The following is a 19,711-nucleotide window of genomic DNA, read 5'->3' as shown; positions in this document are numbered from 1 at the left end:
GAAGTGCAGGGGGAGGATGAGGAAGTTTACATGAAAGAGGAGGGAATGATTAGGAGTAGTAATGATGGCATGCACTGCAAACTGACAAACAGCCATTTCTACAGCGTTGTTCTTGAATTTAATTGAGCAGGTCCTCTAAACTAACCAACTCATATTGCAGCATTGGTTGAAACATAATCGAAGGGATACCACAATGCAACCACTCCCTGAAATGAAAGTCCATGTTGTGTTCACAATTACATCACAGCACTTTGCTCACCAAGTTGTCCAGCTCTGGATCTTCACTGAAGAATGGCTTGTGTTCTCGCTCCTGCTGATGCACAAAGTTTTCAATGTCCACATCAAAGCTGGCCGACGTGATGCATTCAGATCCCTGCGTGGCCTGCTCACATTTCTCAAACAACAATGCCAGCAGGGGGAACAATGGATGTCTGGGGAGGAAGAGAGAGAGCGAGAGGGTGTTTAAATTTGGTGATTTCATACATTTCCCAAAAAAACCTTTCCTCAGCCCCAGAGAATGGATGTGAACACAATCATTTAAAGGTGGGCATGTGGACTTATAATGAGCCATCTTTTTTCTTTTGTGATTGTGCATGTGGACGCAAAATATCAGGCCAAGAGAACACTTGGTCCTTGATTTTAAGATTTTAAAGGGCAACCCCAAAAGTGTTAAGTCTGCTCTTTATGTTTATGTGGAAATTGTTACTATTAAACACCTTAAACTTTCTTGAAGTGATGTGACATTCACATTGTTTGACCAGTAACCTTTGTCAAAGAGACCCATAAATGCAATATAGTACCAGTTTTACAATTGATTTTTACCTGAAAGTAGAAAAATAAATTGTCATCATTCAAATCCTTCACTTTTCTCTCATAGGTGAAGACAAATTGCAAATGTTTCCATACTTACTTATTCCATTACAGATTATAATATCATGACCATGGGCCGTGGACAAAAATATGCAAAGGGACCCCTGCATTACACACTGGCCCACCTAAATGGCCCTCTCAGACACACATGTCAATGGCACTACTGTGCTCAGGAACCCATTATTCCCAATTTTTAGTTTAGGTATGAGGTGTGAATTGGTCTGAATGGGCCTTAACATGACAAGTCCAAATAACAAACACACACCATGTATTGTGATGCAACTCAACTGATTATTTTAGTACAAAGTTTTACTCACATTTATACATACAAGTGATCAATTTACATTAGTAATCTTCAAGAATTAAAACAGAAACTATTTATGAATAAAACATTGCCTACTACCAACCAGGAAAGAACAGTATGTATATGTGTAACCTAATACAGATTGAGGTCATGGATTTACTTTTAGGGCATTTAAACTTTGTCCAGAGTGACTTGTAATAATTCATACATGCATACATAGATTCATATACAGATGGCTGCACATCATAAGCAGTTTAGATTCACTACCTTGCCCAAGGACATTTTGACATAGACCAGGGGAATCAAACCAGCAACCTTCAGATTACAAGACACTGGCTCTACCCCTGAGCCGCAGTCTCCCCTGCATCAACAAAGTAACATTCTGACTCACAGTAAGTGCCAGATACACTCTTTATGAACACTGGGAAATGTAGAGTAGATCTGAAAGAGGAGGCAAGCTCTGTTCTTCCATCCCCGTATAGTCACATATGGCCTCACATGGCAGTAAAAACAACATGGATTAATTCCATCATCAAGTAAGCAATAATGCAACTCTCTTTCAAAATAAAGCCACCAAAACTACTTGATTGGTTTGGGAAAACATCACGGTGTCATTTCAAACAACTCCTTCCTTAAACTTTGCCAACACTTAAGATTCTCTCTTTTGACACTTGACATCAGAGTGACATTATTTCCACTCAGCAAGCAAATGAATTGCTCATGTTACAAATCAAACCCACATTTTTTACTTTAACATGTAAGGCTACTCTCTTATAAACAGATTCTGATCACACTTCATAATAACCATCACTGAGAAATGGTAATTTGATGTTATTTTCATGTTCAAAAACAATACAATGTTTTTAAACAATTTGTTACCACAGTTAGGGGTTCTATGCCTTGCTCATGGGCACCTTGGCAGTGCTCATGAGGTGAACTGGCAACTCTCCAGCTACCAGCCCAGACTCCTTTTAGAATGATCAAAGTGGGCCTTGAACCAGCATCCATCCAGCCCCCAAACCAAGTTACCTGGATTTCTTTCATACATATTTCCTCCCACTTTGAAAAAATCCTGATTGCTCAGGATCCCCCTTGACTACAGGGCCCTGGGTGTATGTCCATGCTGCTCATGAAGTACTTTGTCTATGGTCTCTGTACCGAAGACACTTTAATGGACTCTTAATAGAGTCACTAAATGGAAAAATCCAATAGAAGAATTCAAGCTCCACTCCAAAAGCCCTCTCCCTCCCTCGCTGTACTGTTAATAGCGTGGCAGCTCCATGACATTCCCTAAAGGACATGCTGAACATGCGGACAAGGTTCAGCTAGAGATCAAAAAAAGATCTTTTAGAGGATAGGATATGGTCCAGTGACAGCACAAGGCTTCTCAGTGTCACCTACATTGTTACCATCTGCCTTTCACAGGGAATGTCACTCACATAAGATCCCCCAGATTCACTGTGCAATGGGCCATACTGCACTGCTGTATGTAGTACATGCTGAATTATTGAGCATTTCCACTTGGAAGATAGCTGCCGTCATAATGGTCAGGGAGACAGAAAACTCCAATGCAATAAAATCTGAGAAACTGACTGAGAATTAAAACATTTGGCTAAGATGAATATTTTTTGCTACGCTTTATTTTGGTGATTCCTGCTCTCCCCATAAGCTTATTCGATCCAGACTCTGCGTGAGTTCATTGCCCTGTGTGTTACCTTTGACTTAAAGGAAACCCAGGAAAACATTTTAAAATATGCCCCTGTCAAATGCATTATGATAAGGTCTCTTGGCAATATTTCATATAAGCCCTGTATAAGCTGCTTACTGGTGGCATATTTTATCATTTCCACATCCAGTGGCTTTAGCTGTACATGGTATACAGGAAGAAGACCATTTCACAGCTCATCCAAGAGGCTTCTTCAGTTCTAACCAACTGGAGTGGAGTTGCAGGCTTTTAAACTGCATGTGGGAGTGTCCTTTCAGAGTTGTTTAGGACGTATGTGAGCTCTGATTTTCAGAGTCATTAGGGCCACTTGGGGATCATTGACCCAACCCACCTTCATGTGGGCTGTTAGGGCTAGGTGAGGCCAGGTGTGAATGGTTGTTAAGCTGTAAACGAAATGCACAACATAGGAGGGCCAACTCCTCAGGTCAAGACTCTGCTGTCCACTTACATCTGAAGGAGAAAAATCATTCCATTTAGGACAACAATGTAAACATACTGCCCAGAGAAAACAGACGGCTAAAAGAGGAGAAAAATAATTCATCTATGTCAAATTGGAAAGGCCATCTTTGAACAGAAGGGGTGGCCTACGACATTACTTATCACCCTCCTACAATGCTGTAATGAGTTCCCTCCCCAGACAGCTTAACAACCATTAACTCCTGGGATCACCTAGCCATAGGAACCCACATGAAGGCCGGTTGGGTCGATGACCCACAAGTGGCCCTAATGACTCTGAAACTCAAAGCTCACACGTGCTTACCAACTGTGTAAGGACACTCTCACACAGTTCAAAAATGTCCTCCAGTTAGTTAGAACTGGAGAAGCCTCTTCATCTTCAAGAAGCTGAATCAAGTCCAGTTGCCTACGATGCAGCACTTAAAATCACCATGACCTGGATGACTGATAACCTTCATCAACAAGACAATGCTGATAGCAGATTCAAGTTTTTGAATATGTAGAATGAACCTTTGTGGAGATTTTTTCACCCCTGAGACAACTGCAATAATATGGGTGCCCAATTAACTTATTTGGTTTTGGTTCCAATGAGCTCTGGCCTGATTTTTTAAATATTTTTTTTTCATTTTCAATTTTTTTTTTTTTTTTCAGACACAGTAGTATGACAAGATAGGACATGCCGCAGCTAGCTGGTTAGCATGCTAACTTCGGAAGGCATTTCTGTAACATAGTATATAGATGTCTTCGACATACTGACAGCACTGTTGTTTCTTCAGACTCTGTGGATAATGTGTTGAATGTTTCAGACCAACATTCTGTACATATCTTACAAATTGCTCCTTTAAATAAATTGAATAGAATAAATGTGTACTGTAGAATTGATATTTGCGCTTAGTGATAACTGTTTGCTTAACAATGATCCACTTGATGTCACATTTGTATTGTGTTGTTGTTGTGCTGCTGCATGTGTGTCTATGTATGTGTGCAACGAGTATGTATTGCAGGGGGCTTCTCTGACAAGGAGGCAGACTGGGTCCTCTGCTCTGGCTCTAACCCATGGCTCTCATTTGCAGCCTTTAATAGTCGTCTATATTATACTCTAATCTGCCTGATCCCAATTTAATGTCGCTCCCTCAGCCAGACGTGGGAGGAATACTAAACAGGCGGGTCACGTGCAGAGTGGAGATCCTCTGCCTTGTCTGTTTAATGTCTGCCTGTGGTGGGGTGGGGAGGAACTGGGGTGGGGGTGAGGAAGAAGGGGGCTATAACTGAGAGCAAACAGGGTGACTGTCAACACTGCAGATGGTGTCTTAACAAGTTATTTATTCTCACATTCAGTCTTTGTTTTTTGTGTTATTTCATTATAGAAAGTGGTTAATTCTAGGGTGAGAACATTTAACTTTTTTTTTTTTCTTTTTTTACTAGGGGTGTTAATGTCTATAAAGAAGAGAGAACACGACACGTCAGCCCACCATAGTATCAACAAAATGACAGGTTGTTTGAGCCTTGAGTCGATTGTAAGCATCACACACTAACACATCTATTCACAGATATCTGCTGTCAAGGAGATGTGGCACCGAAGGGCCTGAGGACCCAAGGGCATTGTGGGTAGAGCTACACAGTACATAACACTTTAATTGGCTGGTAAATATATAGACTACTGTGTGACCATGACAGAAAAAAACAAAACAAAAAAAACTTTAATAGCCAAGCTAAAAACAAAGCAAATACACCAATTAAAGGTGATAATAACTATCATTACAGAATGCCTACATGTCCCAGAAAGAAAATATCTCATCAAGAAACACTGTGTCATGAAGGTGGTGATCTGCTGTGCATTGAACTGTTGCCTAACACAACATTTAAGAGACAAGCACCTTTTTCATTAGAAGATGCATTATATTCTTTGACCCACAGGAATATGCATATTTCTAAAGAAGATATTACATCGGAAATTATTATCATGCTACATGTTGCTGTAATTCAACAAAATATTTATTCTGTTTCTTGTTATAATAAATGTGTTTTTTTAACAAGATCACTTCATGGTATAACAAATTACTTTCCATGTTATTATGCCCTTATTTTCTCGTTATTACTATATACCAAATAAGTCTCCCTTTGATAAGAAACATGTCTGGTCATGACATCACATCATTCTATCTCACTAACTTAATTCATAAAATCATCTTGTGATTACAAGAAAACCCTTGTCATTACCGCATTAACAACTTTTACATGATGTTAAAATCAGGGGGGAAAAGTCCAGTGCCTGAAGAGGAGCTATTGTAGCCAAGACAATAACTGTTTCATATGGCCTGATCAAAGTTATATTGCATGCTTGGAATGAGTCAAGGTTCCTCTCCTAATGTAATCTGGCCATGTGCTGTTAGGAGAGAGAGAGTTTCAGAAAGGTTGCACATATGGGTCAGTTGTTACTGACCACTGCCAATCTACTATGACACTAAACACACACAATAATTATGTAAAGCCACACAAAACAACACATAACACATCCCCACAATGTACAACTTGTCTATATCATCATACAGTACTTGATCAAAAGGTTACTGTATCTCCTCATGCACTTACAGGATCATTTTTTTACTCAATCTAAAAAAAAAATGGTTGGATGGTTTTGACATATATCCTAACAAACACCAAATCATTCAGCCATGTATGTAGTTGTAATGTGAAAATCATGATAACTAAATAAATATTTTTTCATATGTCAAGAATAATTATGGCGACACCCAAGTCATGCAATATTATGCTTCTGGTGCTGCTCTGTAAAATGTATTGAGGACTACACTTGGATAATGCTTTGCTTTTGTTGCCACAATCAAAAATGAGACTCAGATTCTCAGATTTCTTTTTTTTCACCGTAGCACAGCTTGTTTAAATTTGTTTCAAAATCAGCATATTCTGCTCTGATGTTTTGTAACATCATTTTACCGTAGTTTCATGTGACAAAAGGAAACTCATCTGTATTTTATCGAATTGCAGCTTGCTATGGTAAACAAGCCTCTCCGCTGAATTTAGACTGCTAAATTTGTAGTTGCGTTTCACATTCTGCATCTTTAATCCAGTCCAAATTGAGTCTTTACAGCTAACAAGACATCTACCAAGTGAGCCCTCTTGTTTGTCAGCTGCTCTGTCTGTTGCTGCTCTTCTTAAAGCTATTCTTCTCTAATGACTCTGAATCTAATCAACATTCAGAAAAACTGAAGTACATTAAAACTGAAAAATTCATTTGTGACGTTTGTGAGCTGAAATGTTACTGAAATCTTTAAACAATGTGTTAACACCCAGGGTGAAGGCTTGATCAAGACAACAGAATGTGAAAGCTTGATGTGGACCATTTGCATATTCTATATAATATTCGCAATTCATTTTATCTCATGAATGCTCATTTATAGAAGCATCGACAAGCATATATTAAACATGATGTATGGGGTCATTAAAAATGCAATTGCTACAATTAAACAAAAAATATATAATTTTGCTGTTTAATTAGAGAAAATAATATATCTTTAGGTTTGGTGTGTTTTGCAAAACTGATGACCTCAACTGAGACATGTTTCACTGACAAAAAGCTAGGAAAAAACATCTTTTGAATTTACTGTAATATGTTGAATATTATTATTATTATTATTATTTCTTCTTCTTTTGTTAGAATTGCTTTAGTGTTGATGCTCTATGAGAATTGTAAGCTCATCCTGTCAATGTTGCTCTGCGGCTAACAGCCAGATTTTGGAATAAATGATGTAAAAGGCTAAGGCTATCAAGGCAATCAGGGTTTGCATGAGAAAACATCTATCCTTGACGGCATACCATTGTGCACAGTTGGACCTCGCCAACTTGGAGCGACGTAAAAACACTACCCTTCGGCGCTTTCTATGACCTTTACACAGGAAGTCAGGATTAAGGTAGATGGGGTGTGAAAAGGCATGCATTTTTATGAACGCGAACATAGCCGCATGTGACTGCTAGTGTGTGTGTGGGTTGGTACGTGGTCACACAATGTGTGTTTTCCAGTTTCCCACTACCTCCTGCAACTATCATGAGCCCCCCCTCCATGTCGGCTGCCAGAAGCGGCAGGTTCTATCTGCAGTGCGACGGAGTGGAGATTGCCGGCTGGGGGATCATTACAAGGGCCATAAAAGAGCGATTTACAGGACGGCCAGTGAGTGGAGTCAGCACGGTCCCCACCCTCTAGCACTGCGCCGTGCTGGGTCACCAACGAAAAGCCCAAAACGGAGAATCAGAGGCCAGCGGGGGAAAGTGATGACTTAAACATGAAGGTGAGGGACGTGGTGGCTCCAGTGACATCTGCTTTATGGTAGGTGAGTCAGAGACTTAAGGAGGAAAAAGGGGGTGCAACTTGATATTGGTGTTTGATAAGAGGCCACTACACTTGATGAAGGTAAAGCATGACATGCTTTTAAATACTTGCTCTTGTTGTGTGAAAAATGTGTACCTGTTCTGAAGCTGAAGCTATTGGTACTGATTATTGTGTCGATGCTTCTCATAGGTCAAGAATGAAATTTCAGTCTAAACATTCAAGCCAACATGCACATTAACAGAGTGGTCTATCTCACTGTCAACGTATCAAGCTAATTGTTGTGAACAAATCGAGCTCTCATGTTGGGTTCTGACCCCGTTCTTTAATGTTGTATGACAATAGAAGCAAAGTGTGTACATTAAGTTCCTGTTCCTCTTGGGAGAAGAAGATGTACAGATTTAGTTAAATAGTTGCTGTAGTTAACTATTAGTACTATTACAACTATTACTATATTACTGTACAGTTAGAAAGCTTTATGACACTGTTTGATTTAAGTAAAGCCTGATTAAAACTTATATTAAACATTTACTCTTAAGTTATTAGCCACTAGCTGCTGACAAGTTCACCATCCTCTGCAGGGCAAAAACGTTGTGCTACCATGCACATTCAGCAGTCAGTGGCTCCCTCTCACGATCAGACCCAAGACAGTTCAGATGGGCAGGTGCACCACTTCCCTTCAATGCTCAACACCGGAGCATCCCAGGGCTGTTTGCTCAGCCACACACATCTGACTGCACTCCCAGACATCAGGAAAAACTCCACTGTGACGCATGTGCACAACACCGCCATCATCGGTCCGATTACAGCAAACCAGTTCTTGTCAGGGGGAGAAAATCAACCATCTTGCAAAGCGGTGCGCAGGGAGGAATTTACGGCTCAACATCAGCAAAACCATGAAGCAAATTGTTGATTTTAGACAAAAGGAGGCAAAGACACACACCCTTGTCTACATCAGTGGAGCTGAGGTGGATCAGGTGAACTGTTTTAGGTTCCTGGGAATCAGCATCACGGAGAAGCTGTCATGCTCCTCGCTAACAGCAATTGGTTCATTTCTTAAAAAAAAAAAAAAAGAAAAAAAAAAAAACTTTTGAAGGCTAGATTCCATTGCCAAGTTCTCATCATATATTACAGGTTCCATCTGGCAAAAGATACAGAAGTATCTGCTGCCATATCACCAGACTACAGAGCAGCTTCTTTCCTCAGGAGGTGAAACTCCTGAACTCATCCTTTGCATTTCAATATGAGGAACAGCTTTATTTTTAATAATTCACCTATTTACTAACTAATTATTAATCTGTTTATATAATTTATAAGCTTCAACGGAAGCTTAAAGTAACTACAATCAATAGTTTCTTATACAAACCTGTGAGGTAATAGGATAATAAATAAATCTTGTACTCTATATCAGAGACAAAGGACAGAGAGCACAGAAAAAAAACAGGCATTTGAACATCTATTATTCTGTTACATGTGCACCTCCATCTACTAAATCTGCACAACTGAAACCTCCAACAGTTGCTAAATCTAATAGTCAGCTACTCCAACAAAGAATGATCTTCAATCTCAAAATCTCAGAAATAACTCTCTTCCACCAAAATTAGAGTTACCAGGTTTTCTGAGGACCATGAAAAAAATGCCGAACCTGCAAATGCAGCGCATTTGGAGGTGGGGTTTGTAGATCTGTGAATGTGTGTGCGAGTTCTCTCTCTTTGCTCCCCACTGTTTGCCAGCCTAATCAGGCCTGCTGTACCCCCGTATATTAGAAGCCAGTTTGTGGTGGAGTCCTGCTGCGTTTGCTCCCGACAAGGCCCCTGTTTCCCCAGGCTACATGTCTGAAGCACACCCTGTGTAAGGTTGTGCATGGGGTTGGGGTACATACACGTACTGTACACACACACAGACACACATGCACACGCAGACACACACACACACACAAAAGAACCCCCGGCACTATCTGAATAAATCCTGTCTCCCTTTCTCTACTTTTCAAACTCCCCTTTTCATTCTCATGTCTGATCCTGAACTTCACTTGGGGTTTTGTTTCTCTGAGGCGCCCTGAACCAAAAAGCTCCATCTCGTCTTTGGTTTATACAACATCTCTCCCAGCACCAACCACAACCAGCAATGCAGGTCCATGGTTGCCTGTGTGGAATTCTGGCTGAAGAGCACAGCACATACACAACATTCAAGCCACCTACTTAATATAGTGCAGGTTCCCCTTGTGCAGCCGAAACAGCTCTGACCTGTCAAGGCATGGTCATAAGACCTCCGGGGGTGTCCTGTGATGTCTGGCACCGGGACATTTGTAGTTGATCCTTTGGGTCCTGTATATTGGGGGGGGTGGGGCCTCAGACTTGTTCCAGCACACTTCCCACAGATGCTCAATCAGATTTGGACCTGGGGAATTCAGAGGCCCGGTAAATGCCTCGCGGTCTTTGTTGTGTTCTTCCTGAGCAGTTTTTGTGGTGTGTCGGGGTGCATTGTCCTGCTAGGGGGCCACTGCCATCGGGGAGTGCCATTGCTATGAGGGGCTGTACTTGGGTAGTGTTTGTCAAGAGGTATCCAGATGAATGCCAAGACCCAAGGTTTCCCAGCAGAACTTTGCATTGTAACGAGATGATCAGCTATATTATGCTATATTTATGTTCGTTAATAATGTAATAGCACAAAGTCAACAACAATGTTGGTGAAAATTTGCTAAAATAGCACTTCACATAAAAATGTAAAATAAAAAAGCGATCTATATCAGTATCTTAAACCTATGAAAGAGGTAGGCCCTCCCAACACCTCCTACTACAAATATGAATTTATTATTTATTCTGACTCAAGATTCTGTAAAAAAGACATGATAAGGAAATGTCGCTACTTCTAGCCAGCAGTGGAGGTAGTAACAGAGCTGAACCAACATCCATTTGAAGGAGTGAGCCTGCAACCCCAGGACGGGATAGGGACATAACATTTTTATAACATGTGTGTAACCAGCATTGAGTGGATGTTAAAAAACTGGTAGCTGCTAGCAGCAGTTAGCAGCTAACTCAAATGAACAGAATTTTAAAAAAAAAATTAAAAAAAACAGCAAACAAATATGATTACAAATTAGACAGACACAAAGGTCTGGGAGCTCCCTATCCTCCAAACAGAAGATACAGGGACAGGAAAATTATTGTTGTTCTGTATTGCCATTTGTATTTTATAGAAAGTGCTGTCCATCTCTAATGTTATATATTGCACCAGGTGCCTAAGCTGCTGTCTTATATGTCTTGCCTCTTTTGCTTCCTGAACCCCAGCATGCTAGCTGATATCACACACTGTGACTTTATACAGCTGTTGGTCTCAGTGTGAAAATGCAAGTCTGCTGTACTGAAGGGCCTCTGCTGCTGCAGTATTACTGGTTTTCTTGTGCTTCAGATGAGTGTATGTACATTGCTATCTCAGGTCTTCTCTCATCTGGACTATGGTGGCTGGACGGCAATACAACAATGCTAACTGAGAGTTAAGTAAGATAATCCACTAATCAGCACATGATGTCGAAAAAGAACCGTTTTAAAAAAAGCACAGTCGTGTTTTGCATCCAGCAGTAATTCTTTTCATTGGTGAGAGTAAGAAAAGGTAGATAAGATTTCAGGCTGAATGGATGGATTCCAGAGGGTATTACTTGACAGCTGTGAAGTGCAAATGATGTCTTTTCTCCTCTACGTATGCTGTAGGCCACTTCTGTGGCACGAAAAGATAACAGATTACTAAGTAAAACAGAAAAAAAGGGAAGAAAATTGCAGACTTCCTTTCTCATCCAACATCAAGCAGTGAGGAAACTCGTAAAAATGGGTATCTGACAGAAACAACCAATAAAACTACTTGAGCTTTGACACAGTTTCCTGCATTCAGCAGCAGCTGAGCACCAACACACGCTGACCTGCTAAATGGAGGAGGCACGGCCTGTTTTAAGCTCGTCAGACAGCGAGTCTGTGCGCTGCTGGAAAAGCAGCGCAGTGGTCGAGGATGCATTGATGCATTGTGTCAGTGAGGATAAACAGACTTTATGGTGCATTACAGAGGCAGACAAACACAGAGGCGAACGCAAATGTGGATAACGCCGTCCTTGGAGGTGTCAAATTAAACACACTCCCTCCTGATGTGTACGACACGAGAGGTCTTCAAATCTTCACTTCTTTCATGCCATTAACAACTAGTGTACGCACAAGCAGACACACCCGAGGCTGAATAAATTCTGCTATGTCTTGGAGTTTGGGGAATGTCTGCGTGACGGCATGTTAACCTTCCAACAAATACACACACAAAACCTTAAATCCGGTCTCAATGCAAAATGCCCAGGCTGACCAGCATGAGAGAGGCTTTCAGCAAAGACCAACTATGGATGGGAGTGAATGATAATATGCACCATACAAGGTTCTAAACACTGGCGTCTTTGTAAAAGGATCTCACCGATGTCAAAACAAAGAATAAATTCAATATTATTCCTTATAGCTTTCTGACGCTTCCATTTGCGAATGGATTGTGTTAAATACGACGAACAAACATTCTGGTACATACAGTTAAACCCAGGCTCTATATTCACATGTTTTGGCGTGCAAAGTATTTCTTTTTTTTGGTAGTTTTGGAATAAGTCAGTAGATCGCCTCAGCTGGCAGCCGGGAAACGGCTGCAGTGATTGCAATGTAATCCTCTGAGGCAACTATGACCATCAAAGTTGTGTGTTTGTTTTTGTCACTGACAGGCCGAGGTTGTTATTCTGCCAACACAGTGGAAACAATTTCTACAGAGATAGACCTTTTTGATCCATTTGGTTACCAGAAACACGAGACTTCAAGGAGAGTTCAAGGAGACGTCTTGCTCTGAAATCTCCAGAGGTGAGCTGTTACAGGTGTTACCTTATGTAGATTGTAAAAATTTGTTATACACCCAGTAATGACATTTGAAATAAATTCTTGCCAGCTGTCCATTAAGGTAAACTCCAAACTTCATCTTCGACGTCAACTCACGTTACCAGCGTTGCCGTCCTGCGACAACTCACCTCTCCGTATCACAAAAAGACCTGAACAAGACTTGTGTTTTCAGTGACAGAAAATATTGTATTATTTGAAAAAAAAAAAAAAAAACATACATAAGATCATGTTGCAGCCATTGCAGCCGTGTTCCAGCTGCCAGCTAAGGCAACATACTGAACAGATTCTAAAACTTTAAATCATTTACAAACAAAAAAAAAAACTAAATTCCTCTTTAAGCCAGGAAGAGGAAATAAATCGACAGAACAGATTGTGTCTTTTTGAGACAATCAAGGTGAGAGCATTCCTCATGGAATAGTTTGTAGAGGAAATGTAGACTACAGCTCATACTGTATGTGTAATACTGTCTAAGAGGACTTCTGAAAACCAGACTTGTCTTACTGCTTATCAGCGATTCCTTAAGTTCTCTACATGTGAAGCGAGCAAGCAGTTAACTCAAACAAACTCATGAAAGAGTGACCTTAAAACAGCCTTCTGGTAAACATAACTCTTCTACCCGAGCTGTGTCTAAGCATCATAAGGACATTTCTGTACTGCATATATAAAAAAAAGGACTATTATGATGTCTCTTTTAATTAAGTGCATGTCTCCATCTCTGCGTTGAATCGGCTTCCGTCAGCCGCGAACATTCCCAACCTGAAAAACAAAAGCCTTGCTGGCTTTTTAATAAGATGCAGAGAATCCAGAAGGATCTTTATAGTAAATGCCACAACTCATTAGGCTAATTACCCTATCACACATTTACTCCGCTGCTAATAACAAAGTAGGCAGAGAGACAGAGAGAGGGAGAGAGGAAACCACACATCTCCTCATAAAGTTGGCATTCGAGCAATTAGTGGAAAGAGACATTAAAGCCCACACAGACTTCCTGAGCAAAATAATTAAAGAAAAATGGGGGAGATGTTGGTTCTTTGTGCCTTTCTCTTTTCAAAGCCCCCATATGAGCACTGTGTAGAGGCAGCAACACTGGCAGGTCAGACTTCTATTAAAATAAGAGTGCTGTTTGTGTCTTTTTGCATAATTTGACTCACTGTGGGAGACATGACTTACGAAGTCAAAACTAATTGCGTTTATAACAAGGTAACAAGGTGCGTTTAGTCATTAGCTCCTTGCATGGGCAAAAAAATAATTCCGAAAATTCTAATGAACTCGGCCTCCTCTGAATACAGAACAGCAAGGATTTCACTTAACAGCTACAAATAATCATATTTTAACAACACATGCTGGTAAATCCTCAGTTCTTGTTGCTCCCTGAGCTCAGTGCTGCCTCTGACGCTGTTGATCACAACATTTTAATTGGCCATCATACACATTTACAGACTCAGCAAGCCCCACAGTATATTCTCCACATCAACATTTAACTGGTAAGTAGCTCAGGTTCCCGTCTTATTTCACTCTCGTCCTCTGTGCGCACTGATAATGTAGCACTTTATTTGCCTGTAAAACGAAATAATGTGGACCCCGACACTCTTTAAAGGGATTGTGCGGAAGTGCTAACACTAACTTTCAAGAGCATTTCATGGTGACTAATCACCTTGCTGACTGATAGTGCTTCAGAGGAGATGATCGGTTAAAGTCAAATTATCAAAGCCACAGAATTGAAATATGTATGAATTCAAGGGGAACTTGTTTCATTTCAGTGAAATGGATTGCACTTTATAACTGCTTATTTGTGTGTATTTATCTCATAGGGGTATTAAACTTTGTTCCTGTAGCTTGCACTGACTGAAATAATCTGGGGTAGTAGCCTCGAATTCAATTCCTCTCTTCACACACAGGCACTAATTATTATGAGATCATGCAAGGTCATCTTTACTGGTATTTACAAGAGCCTTGAATTTATATTGTTGTCTATTTTATGAATTATCAAGAAACCAACTATAATATACAGTATGGAAAGCTTTCATCAGCTTACAGTAACTTAACAGATTTGGCTGTTACTTGTGTTACTACTGCCATAAATAGTTTTGTGGACTGCTTACATAAATGAACTGCCTAATTAGAGAGCTTTATTTTGAGACTCTGAGTCTTCATGCTAAGCTAAGCTAGCCATGGCCCGACTCTAGTTCCATTACTGTTGCTCTGCTGCACAGATTGTAAAGCTCCTCTAGGTAAAGTGTGAGTTGCGATTGTGACACTTTTACCACGGCACACCACAAAAACAAAACACACAGCTACAAGTCCTCTTCTGCAGTGCATGTTTAAAAACGCTGTCCATTCCCTGACACACCCAAGTATGGATACACAGATCCCTGCCTTTACAGAGGCACTCTAATCAATGAGCTTATAAAGTAAATTTGCATTATTAACATCAATGTATTCATCCAACAGCTCAGAAGCCATTTAGATTGAATTAAATAATGAAGTCAGTATCAATGCAGAAAACGTTCTTGTTGTGTTTAGCTGATACTGTAAGCTTCATCTGTTCTTTTCTGAAAAGAAGAGGAGGAAAGAGGAGGATACCCAAAAAAAAAACAAAAACAAAAAAAACAGGTGGAAGTGGAAGAGGGGCTTATTTGCACTGACACTACACCCACCAACACCACCACCACCACAGAGCTGCTCCCAACATGGCTGCTCACATCAAAGGCAGCCTTGCATCTCAGAGGAGCTGCTAAGGACTTTACAGCAGCTCGCCTCAGGCCTGCATGCGGGGGCTCACACCTCGTCAGACGGCAGTGGTGGATACCCACGGGTGGGACCTGAGGAGCCAGGACAGACATCCCAACATAGTCTGCTGTGTCATCGTTACAGGCAACCTGCGCCAGACAGTGCAGGCCAGCCTCGCGTCTCGCTGAACTCAACAAATCTAGTAAGTTGTTGGTTTGCCGCCTACACCCATCTCGATTAAAAATGTCTGTATTTTGAATAATTTACTTCATAAATAGATAATACAAGCTCATTATAAGGGTGCATCAATATTCTAGTGATAAGCTGAGAGAGGAGTGAGGTGGGTTTTTTTTTTGTTTTTCTCACTGGAGTATTGGTTTTCACCCAGCGGTGATTTTCTTTCTTATTTTCTCTACCTAACAAGGTGTTGCCTTCAAGGGCCTCTACATCCTAAATAAAAGAATTGACGCTGGAGCAAATGTCAGTGGGGTGAAGTGTAAACATCCTAAAAAGTATGACAATAAAAAGAGGAAAAAAAGACAAAGAACTTGTATACAGTGTAAACATGACCAGATACACATCACAAAGCTTTTATGCAGAGCTTGCTCCAAATGAATCTCAAAGAATGAAATGCATTTATATATATATATATGTTTTTTTCTCCACATCATCTTCAGTTAACTGGGATGTATTCATTTTTGACACATTGTGAAATCACAAAAGTGCAATGTCCCCCATCTTTATGGTTCCATTCTAGTAATATTTGGATTTTATCTGGACTAAGAAGTACAGTAAATTAATAATTGAATTCCAAAATGTGAGAGTTTTCTACCACTGAAGGGTGATGCTTACCTTTGAAAATGACTGTTGGCGTGAAAGAGAAATAAATTACGTTTTAAAATGTAAGTTCGGAACCTTACACAAAACAACTCTGCCTGATGAACATGTTTTGGCATAAATGTGTTTTTTTTTTTGGTTTCCTCCAGCCCCTCCTGTTTAGAACCCAATACAGTTAGTGAAAAGCATTTTTAATTTAGCCATGCATTCATTTATTTTCTCATCCTAATAGGTCAGAAACTCCTGTACAGCAATACATTGTAAAGAAGTCAAAGAAACAGCCTGAATATTGCCAGTGTATCAAATGCTTTTTTAAAGCCAGTGCATTAAATTCAAAGAGAAGGATAGTGAGGGCACTTCTGGTCGCCTTTGATGACTGAAAGCTTTCACTGAAGGTGCTTGTTGCTTTATGAATGAGTCGATAATTGAAGAAGGCACCTTTCAAGTAGAACTTTCAAAGGTTTTAATGTCATGGTTAGTTTAAGGGAACACCAACAAAAAAGAAAAAAAAAAAAACTTGAGTGCGTGTAGCCTTTATGGGCAGGAAGCACATCAAGTCAATTCAATACAATTTCATAAAGCCAGCATGGGGTTTGAGAGAAAATGCAATAATTATTTCAAAGCGAGAACACTGAAGAGGACACACAGGGAAGGCTGACTAATGGTCGGTTATTATGTTAACCGTCATGGTTGTGATCCTGGCAAATATTTTTGATGTCAGACTTGTGTACAGATCCCTTGCATACAAACCTAGATTATCATGACACCTCTGCTTGGAGATTGAACCCACCTGTAAACAGCCCTCTTGTCAGACTCAAGCTGGGCCTGGGGGTCGAGGGTCACACTGACAGAGGTATTTCCTGCTGCAGAGGCTGCTGGGATATGGACCTGTGGGGTCTTGGTGTTCTGCTGAGTTGTGCCCGTCATCTGGGAAAACATAAAATGACTGCATATGTAAACTATTTCTTTACTGTCATGGGTTTTTCAGTCTGGTTCTTCCTGTGGAGGGCTGTCCATACACAGAACAGTCATTACAACGATGACGATCCACACTTTGTTACAACAGTTGTCGTCTAATGAAGACAAATTTTATATGAACTTTTGCATGAGTCAACATCAGTTGTCCTGCCGATCGTCAACGAGGACATCACTGAGGACAAAACAGTCTTCAGAGATCCCATCAGCACCAAAGACTCAGGTTAAATTCTGTTTATTTTCTTTTTTTTTTTTTTAAATTGGATCCTAATATGCATTATGTGAGTGTTTGATATGTTGTCTACAAGCCAAGACTGAGTTATTAGTGTAGACCCTCAAAACCAAGTGTTTCTTAAATGCCATCACTTAGCCTATATAAAAAGGTAGACAACAATATAATAATCTCTCCTGTACCATTATTTTGGAGAGAAAATCAAGCTAACTGACCCTGTAAATTCAGTCTGAACCAATATGGTGGACTGTCCAAGAGACTGAGAGACAGAGTCTTGGGTGTTTCATATTAAAGTATTATTAGTGTTTAGAGAAATCAAGATTAATTGAAGAAAAAAAATATAATACTAATGTTACAATGTATGTATAGTTATAATGTATTTATGTCTATCAAACCAACCCATACGTTGTTTTTCAATCAGCTTGAACAGGGCTTTCTCTTTGCTGATGTTTGTGTGGTTGTTACCAGAAAACTAAAGCAGTCACTTAAACCTGCTTGGGACAAATATGAATATTACACGACCAGGACAGCAGGTTTATCAATGATGGAAAATCCTTTCTTCGTGTCATGAACACGCAGCTGCTTGTGAGTTCCAAGTAATTTTTAATCACTTTTCAGAAGCAATAAGGTGCAACGTGCATCCGACGCCGACAGACTACAGATGAGGATGTAGCTGGAATGAATCATTGTTGCCTGACAGGTCAGTAGCCTTGTAATGAAGCTGTTGAGAAAATTAATTATAGGATATATTTAGTAATTGAACAAGGCATATATAGATTCCTGTTAAATGATAAATATTAATTTAGCAGCTCAACAGTGTGCTCACAACTGGCCGTACAGCTGAACCATACATATTGCTTGGTTGGCGGTTCGACACGGAATCATTAGACAATCTTTTGATGTTATTTGTGCTGGAGGGTGGGCAGGAGAGTGACACGCTTTACGAACACAAGCCGTTGTCTTCTTCATCCTTTACCCCACTTTCCTCTCTCATTCGTTCTCTCTGAGGAAATGAGTCTAACAACCCCCCCACACTCCTTTTTTTTTTTTTTTTTTTTGAGTCGGGGTGGGATGGGAGGAAGCTTCAAGTCTTAATCCCAGCACCAAATGGGAAATAAATTAGCTTCTTCACACTTAACTAGCTCTCATTTGCATTTGCCGAGCGTGCAGACTGCAGCTCGGGAGCTCTCCCCTGGCACTAATCCTCTGGGCGAAAGCAGACAGAGGTGGTGTGGACAAGGAGGAGGGTTAGGCGCTCAGATGAACCTGCTCTACCTCTGCTCCGTGGGACGGTCTGCAGAGTTAGACATAACCTGAGTCCAGCCACAGTTAGGCTACATTAATTACGCTGACCTGTGTGTGGCATCACGTATTGTGTTGCACACCGCAGGCTGGGGCTTGACCTCTTATTATAAACTTTAACATGCAGTATGTTTCACCCTCGCACCCTTGTGTTTTAATTATAAAATGCAAGTCAACCTCATGAAGAATCGCTTTGCCATTCCTGTAGAGACTCACATTATGTTTGATGCACAATTGCTGCTATTACTGTACCTTAAGATATCATTCTTCCGTTAAGATACTCATTATTTCATTCCCGTAGTATTGCTTTAATATTAAAAACACATCATATTTGTTGTGATCACTTACTGTACAAACTGTACTTACTATCCTACATATTTACTTACTGGAAATGACTATAATATTGTTCCTGCAGTCAATTTTACTTTGATGATTTCTAACGATAACATTGTAACTGCACTGTACTTGGAGTCCTGGAAACTCAAGTGAGTTTTAATGAGCTTAAAGAAAAGCAACAATGATATATAAATAAAAAGAAGTTACATCTAGCAAATAATAGTACTATAATTTTCGTCACCCATTAAACAGTAAAGGAACAATTCAAACAAAAATCAAGTCATTCCTTCATTCCATTGACTGCTCGACACAATGCCAATGAAAAGTCAGGTGAAGTTTTGTAGTCCACACAATATTTTTTGTAGTCTTCACAGCAAAACTGTGATGCAGCATTCTCTTCATAACTAATAAATGAGATGGGGACTTGTTTTAAAATGTAAAATTGAAAAATAGCATCAAATGTTACCATGCAGCTTGTCCTGGATAATCAAAGCCCACACTGATTGATGTTATTTAGGCCCTTGATGCAAGGTTGAGCTTGTGCACCCACTTCAGACGGGGAAGCCACTTTAAGCTTAACAGCCACAACACAGACTCCATCTTAAAAACAGGGCGTAAAAAAATGTTGTGGATCTCTAGGCTTCCGGGGACTTGGATAACACTGGAGGAGCTGTATAGAACCATTTCAAGTGTC

At 40.2% G+C, this 19,711-nt stretch overlaps 1 protein-coding gene across 3 annotated transcripts in view; it reads right to left on the bottom strand.

The window, feature by feature from the left end:
• pknox2 (pbx/knotted 1 homeobox 2) overlaps nt 1-19,711 on the bottom strand; it is a 100,644-nt gene that overhangs the window by 16,789 nt on the left and 64,144 nt on the right. For all 3 annotated transcript variants that reach the window (XM_037120555.1, XM_037120554.1, XM_037120557.1), the window contains 2 exons: nt 16,963-17,099; nt 260-431 (listed from right to left, as the gene is read on the bottom strand). In XM_037120555.1, coding sequence (XP_036976450.1) covers nt 260-431; nt 16,963-17,099 — 309 coding nt within the window. The remainder of the gene's footprint in view (nt 1-259; nt 432-16,962; nt 17,100-19,711) is intronic.

The sequence above is a fragment of the Acanthopagrus latus genome, chromosome 13 (assembly GCF_904848185.1).
Source record: "Acanthopagrus latus isolate v.2019 chromosome 13, fAcaLat1.1, whole genome shotgun sequence".
Classification (NCBI taxonomy): domain Eukaryota; kingdom Metazoa; phylum Chordata; class Actinopteri; order Spariformes; family Sparidae; genus Acanthopagrus; species Acanthopagrus latus.
The sequence above is the reverse complement of the archived record's forward strand: the minus strand, read 5'-3'. Positions and strand labels throughout refer to the sequence as shown.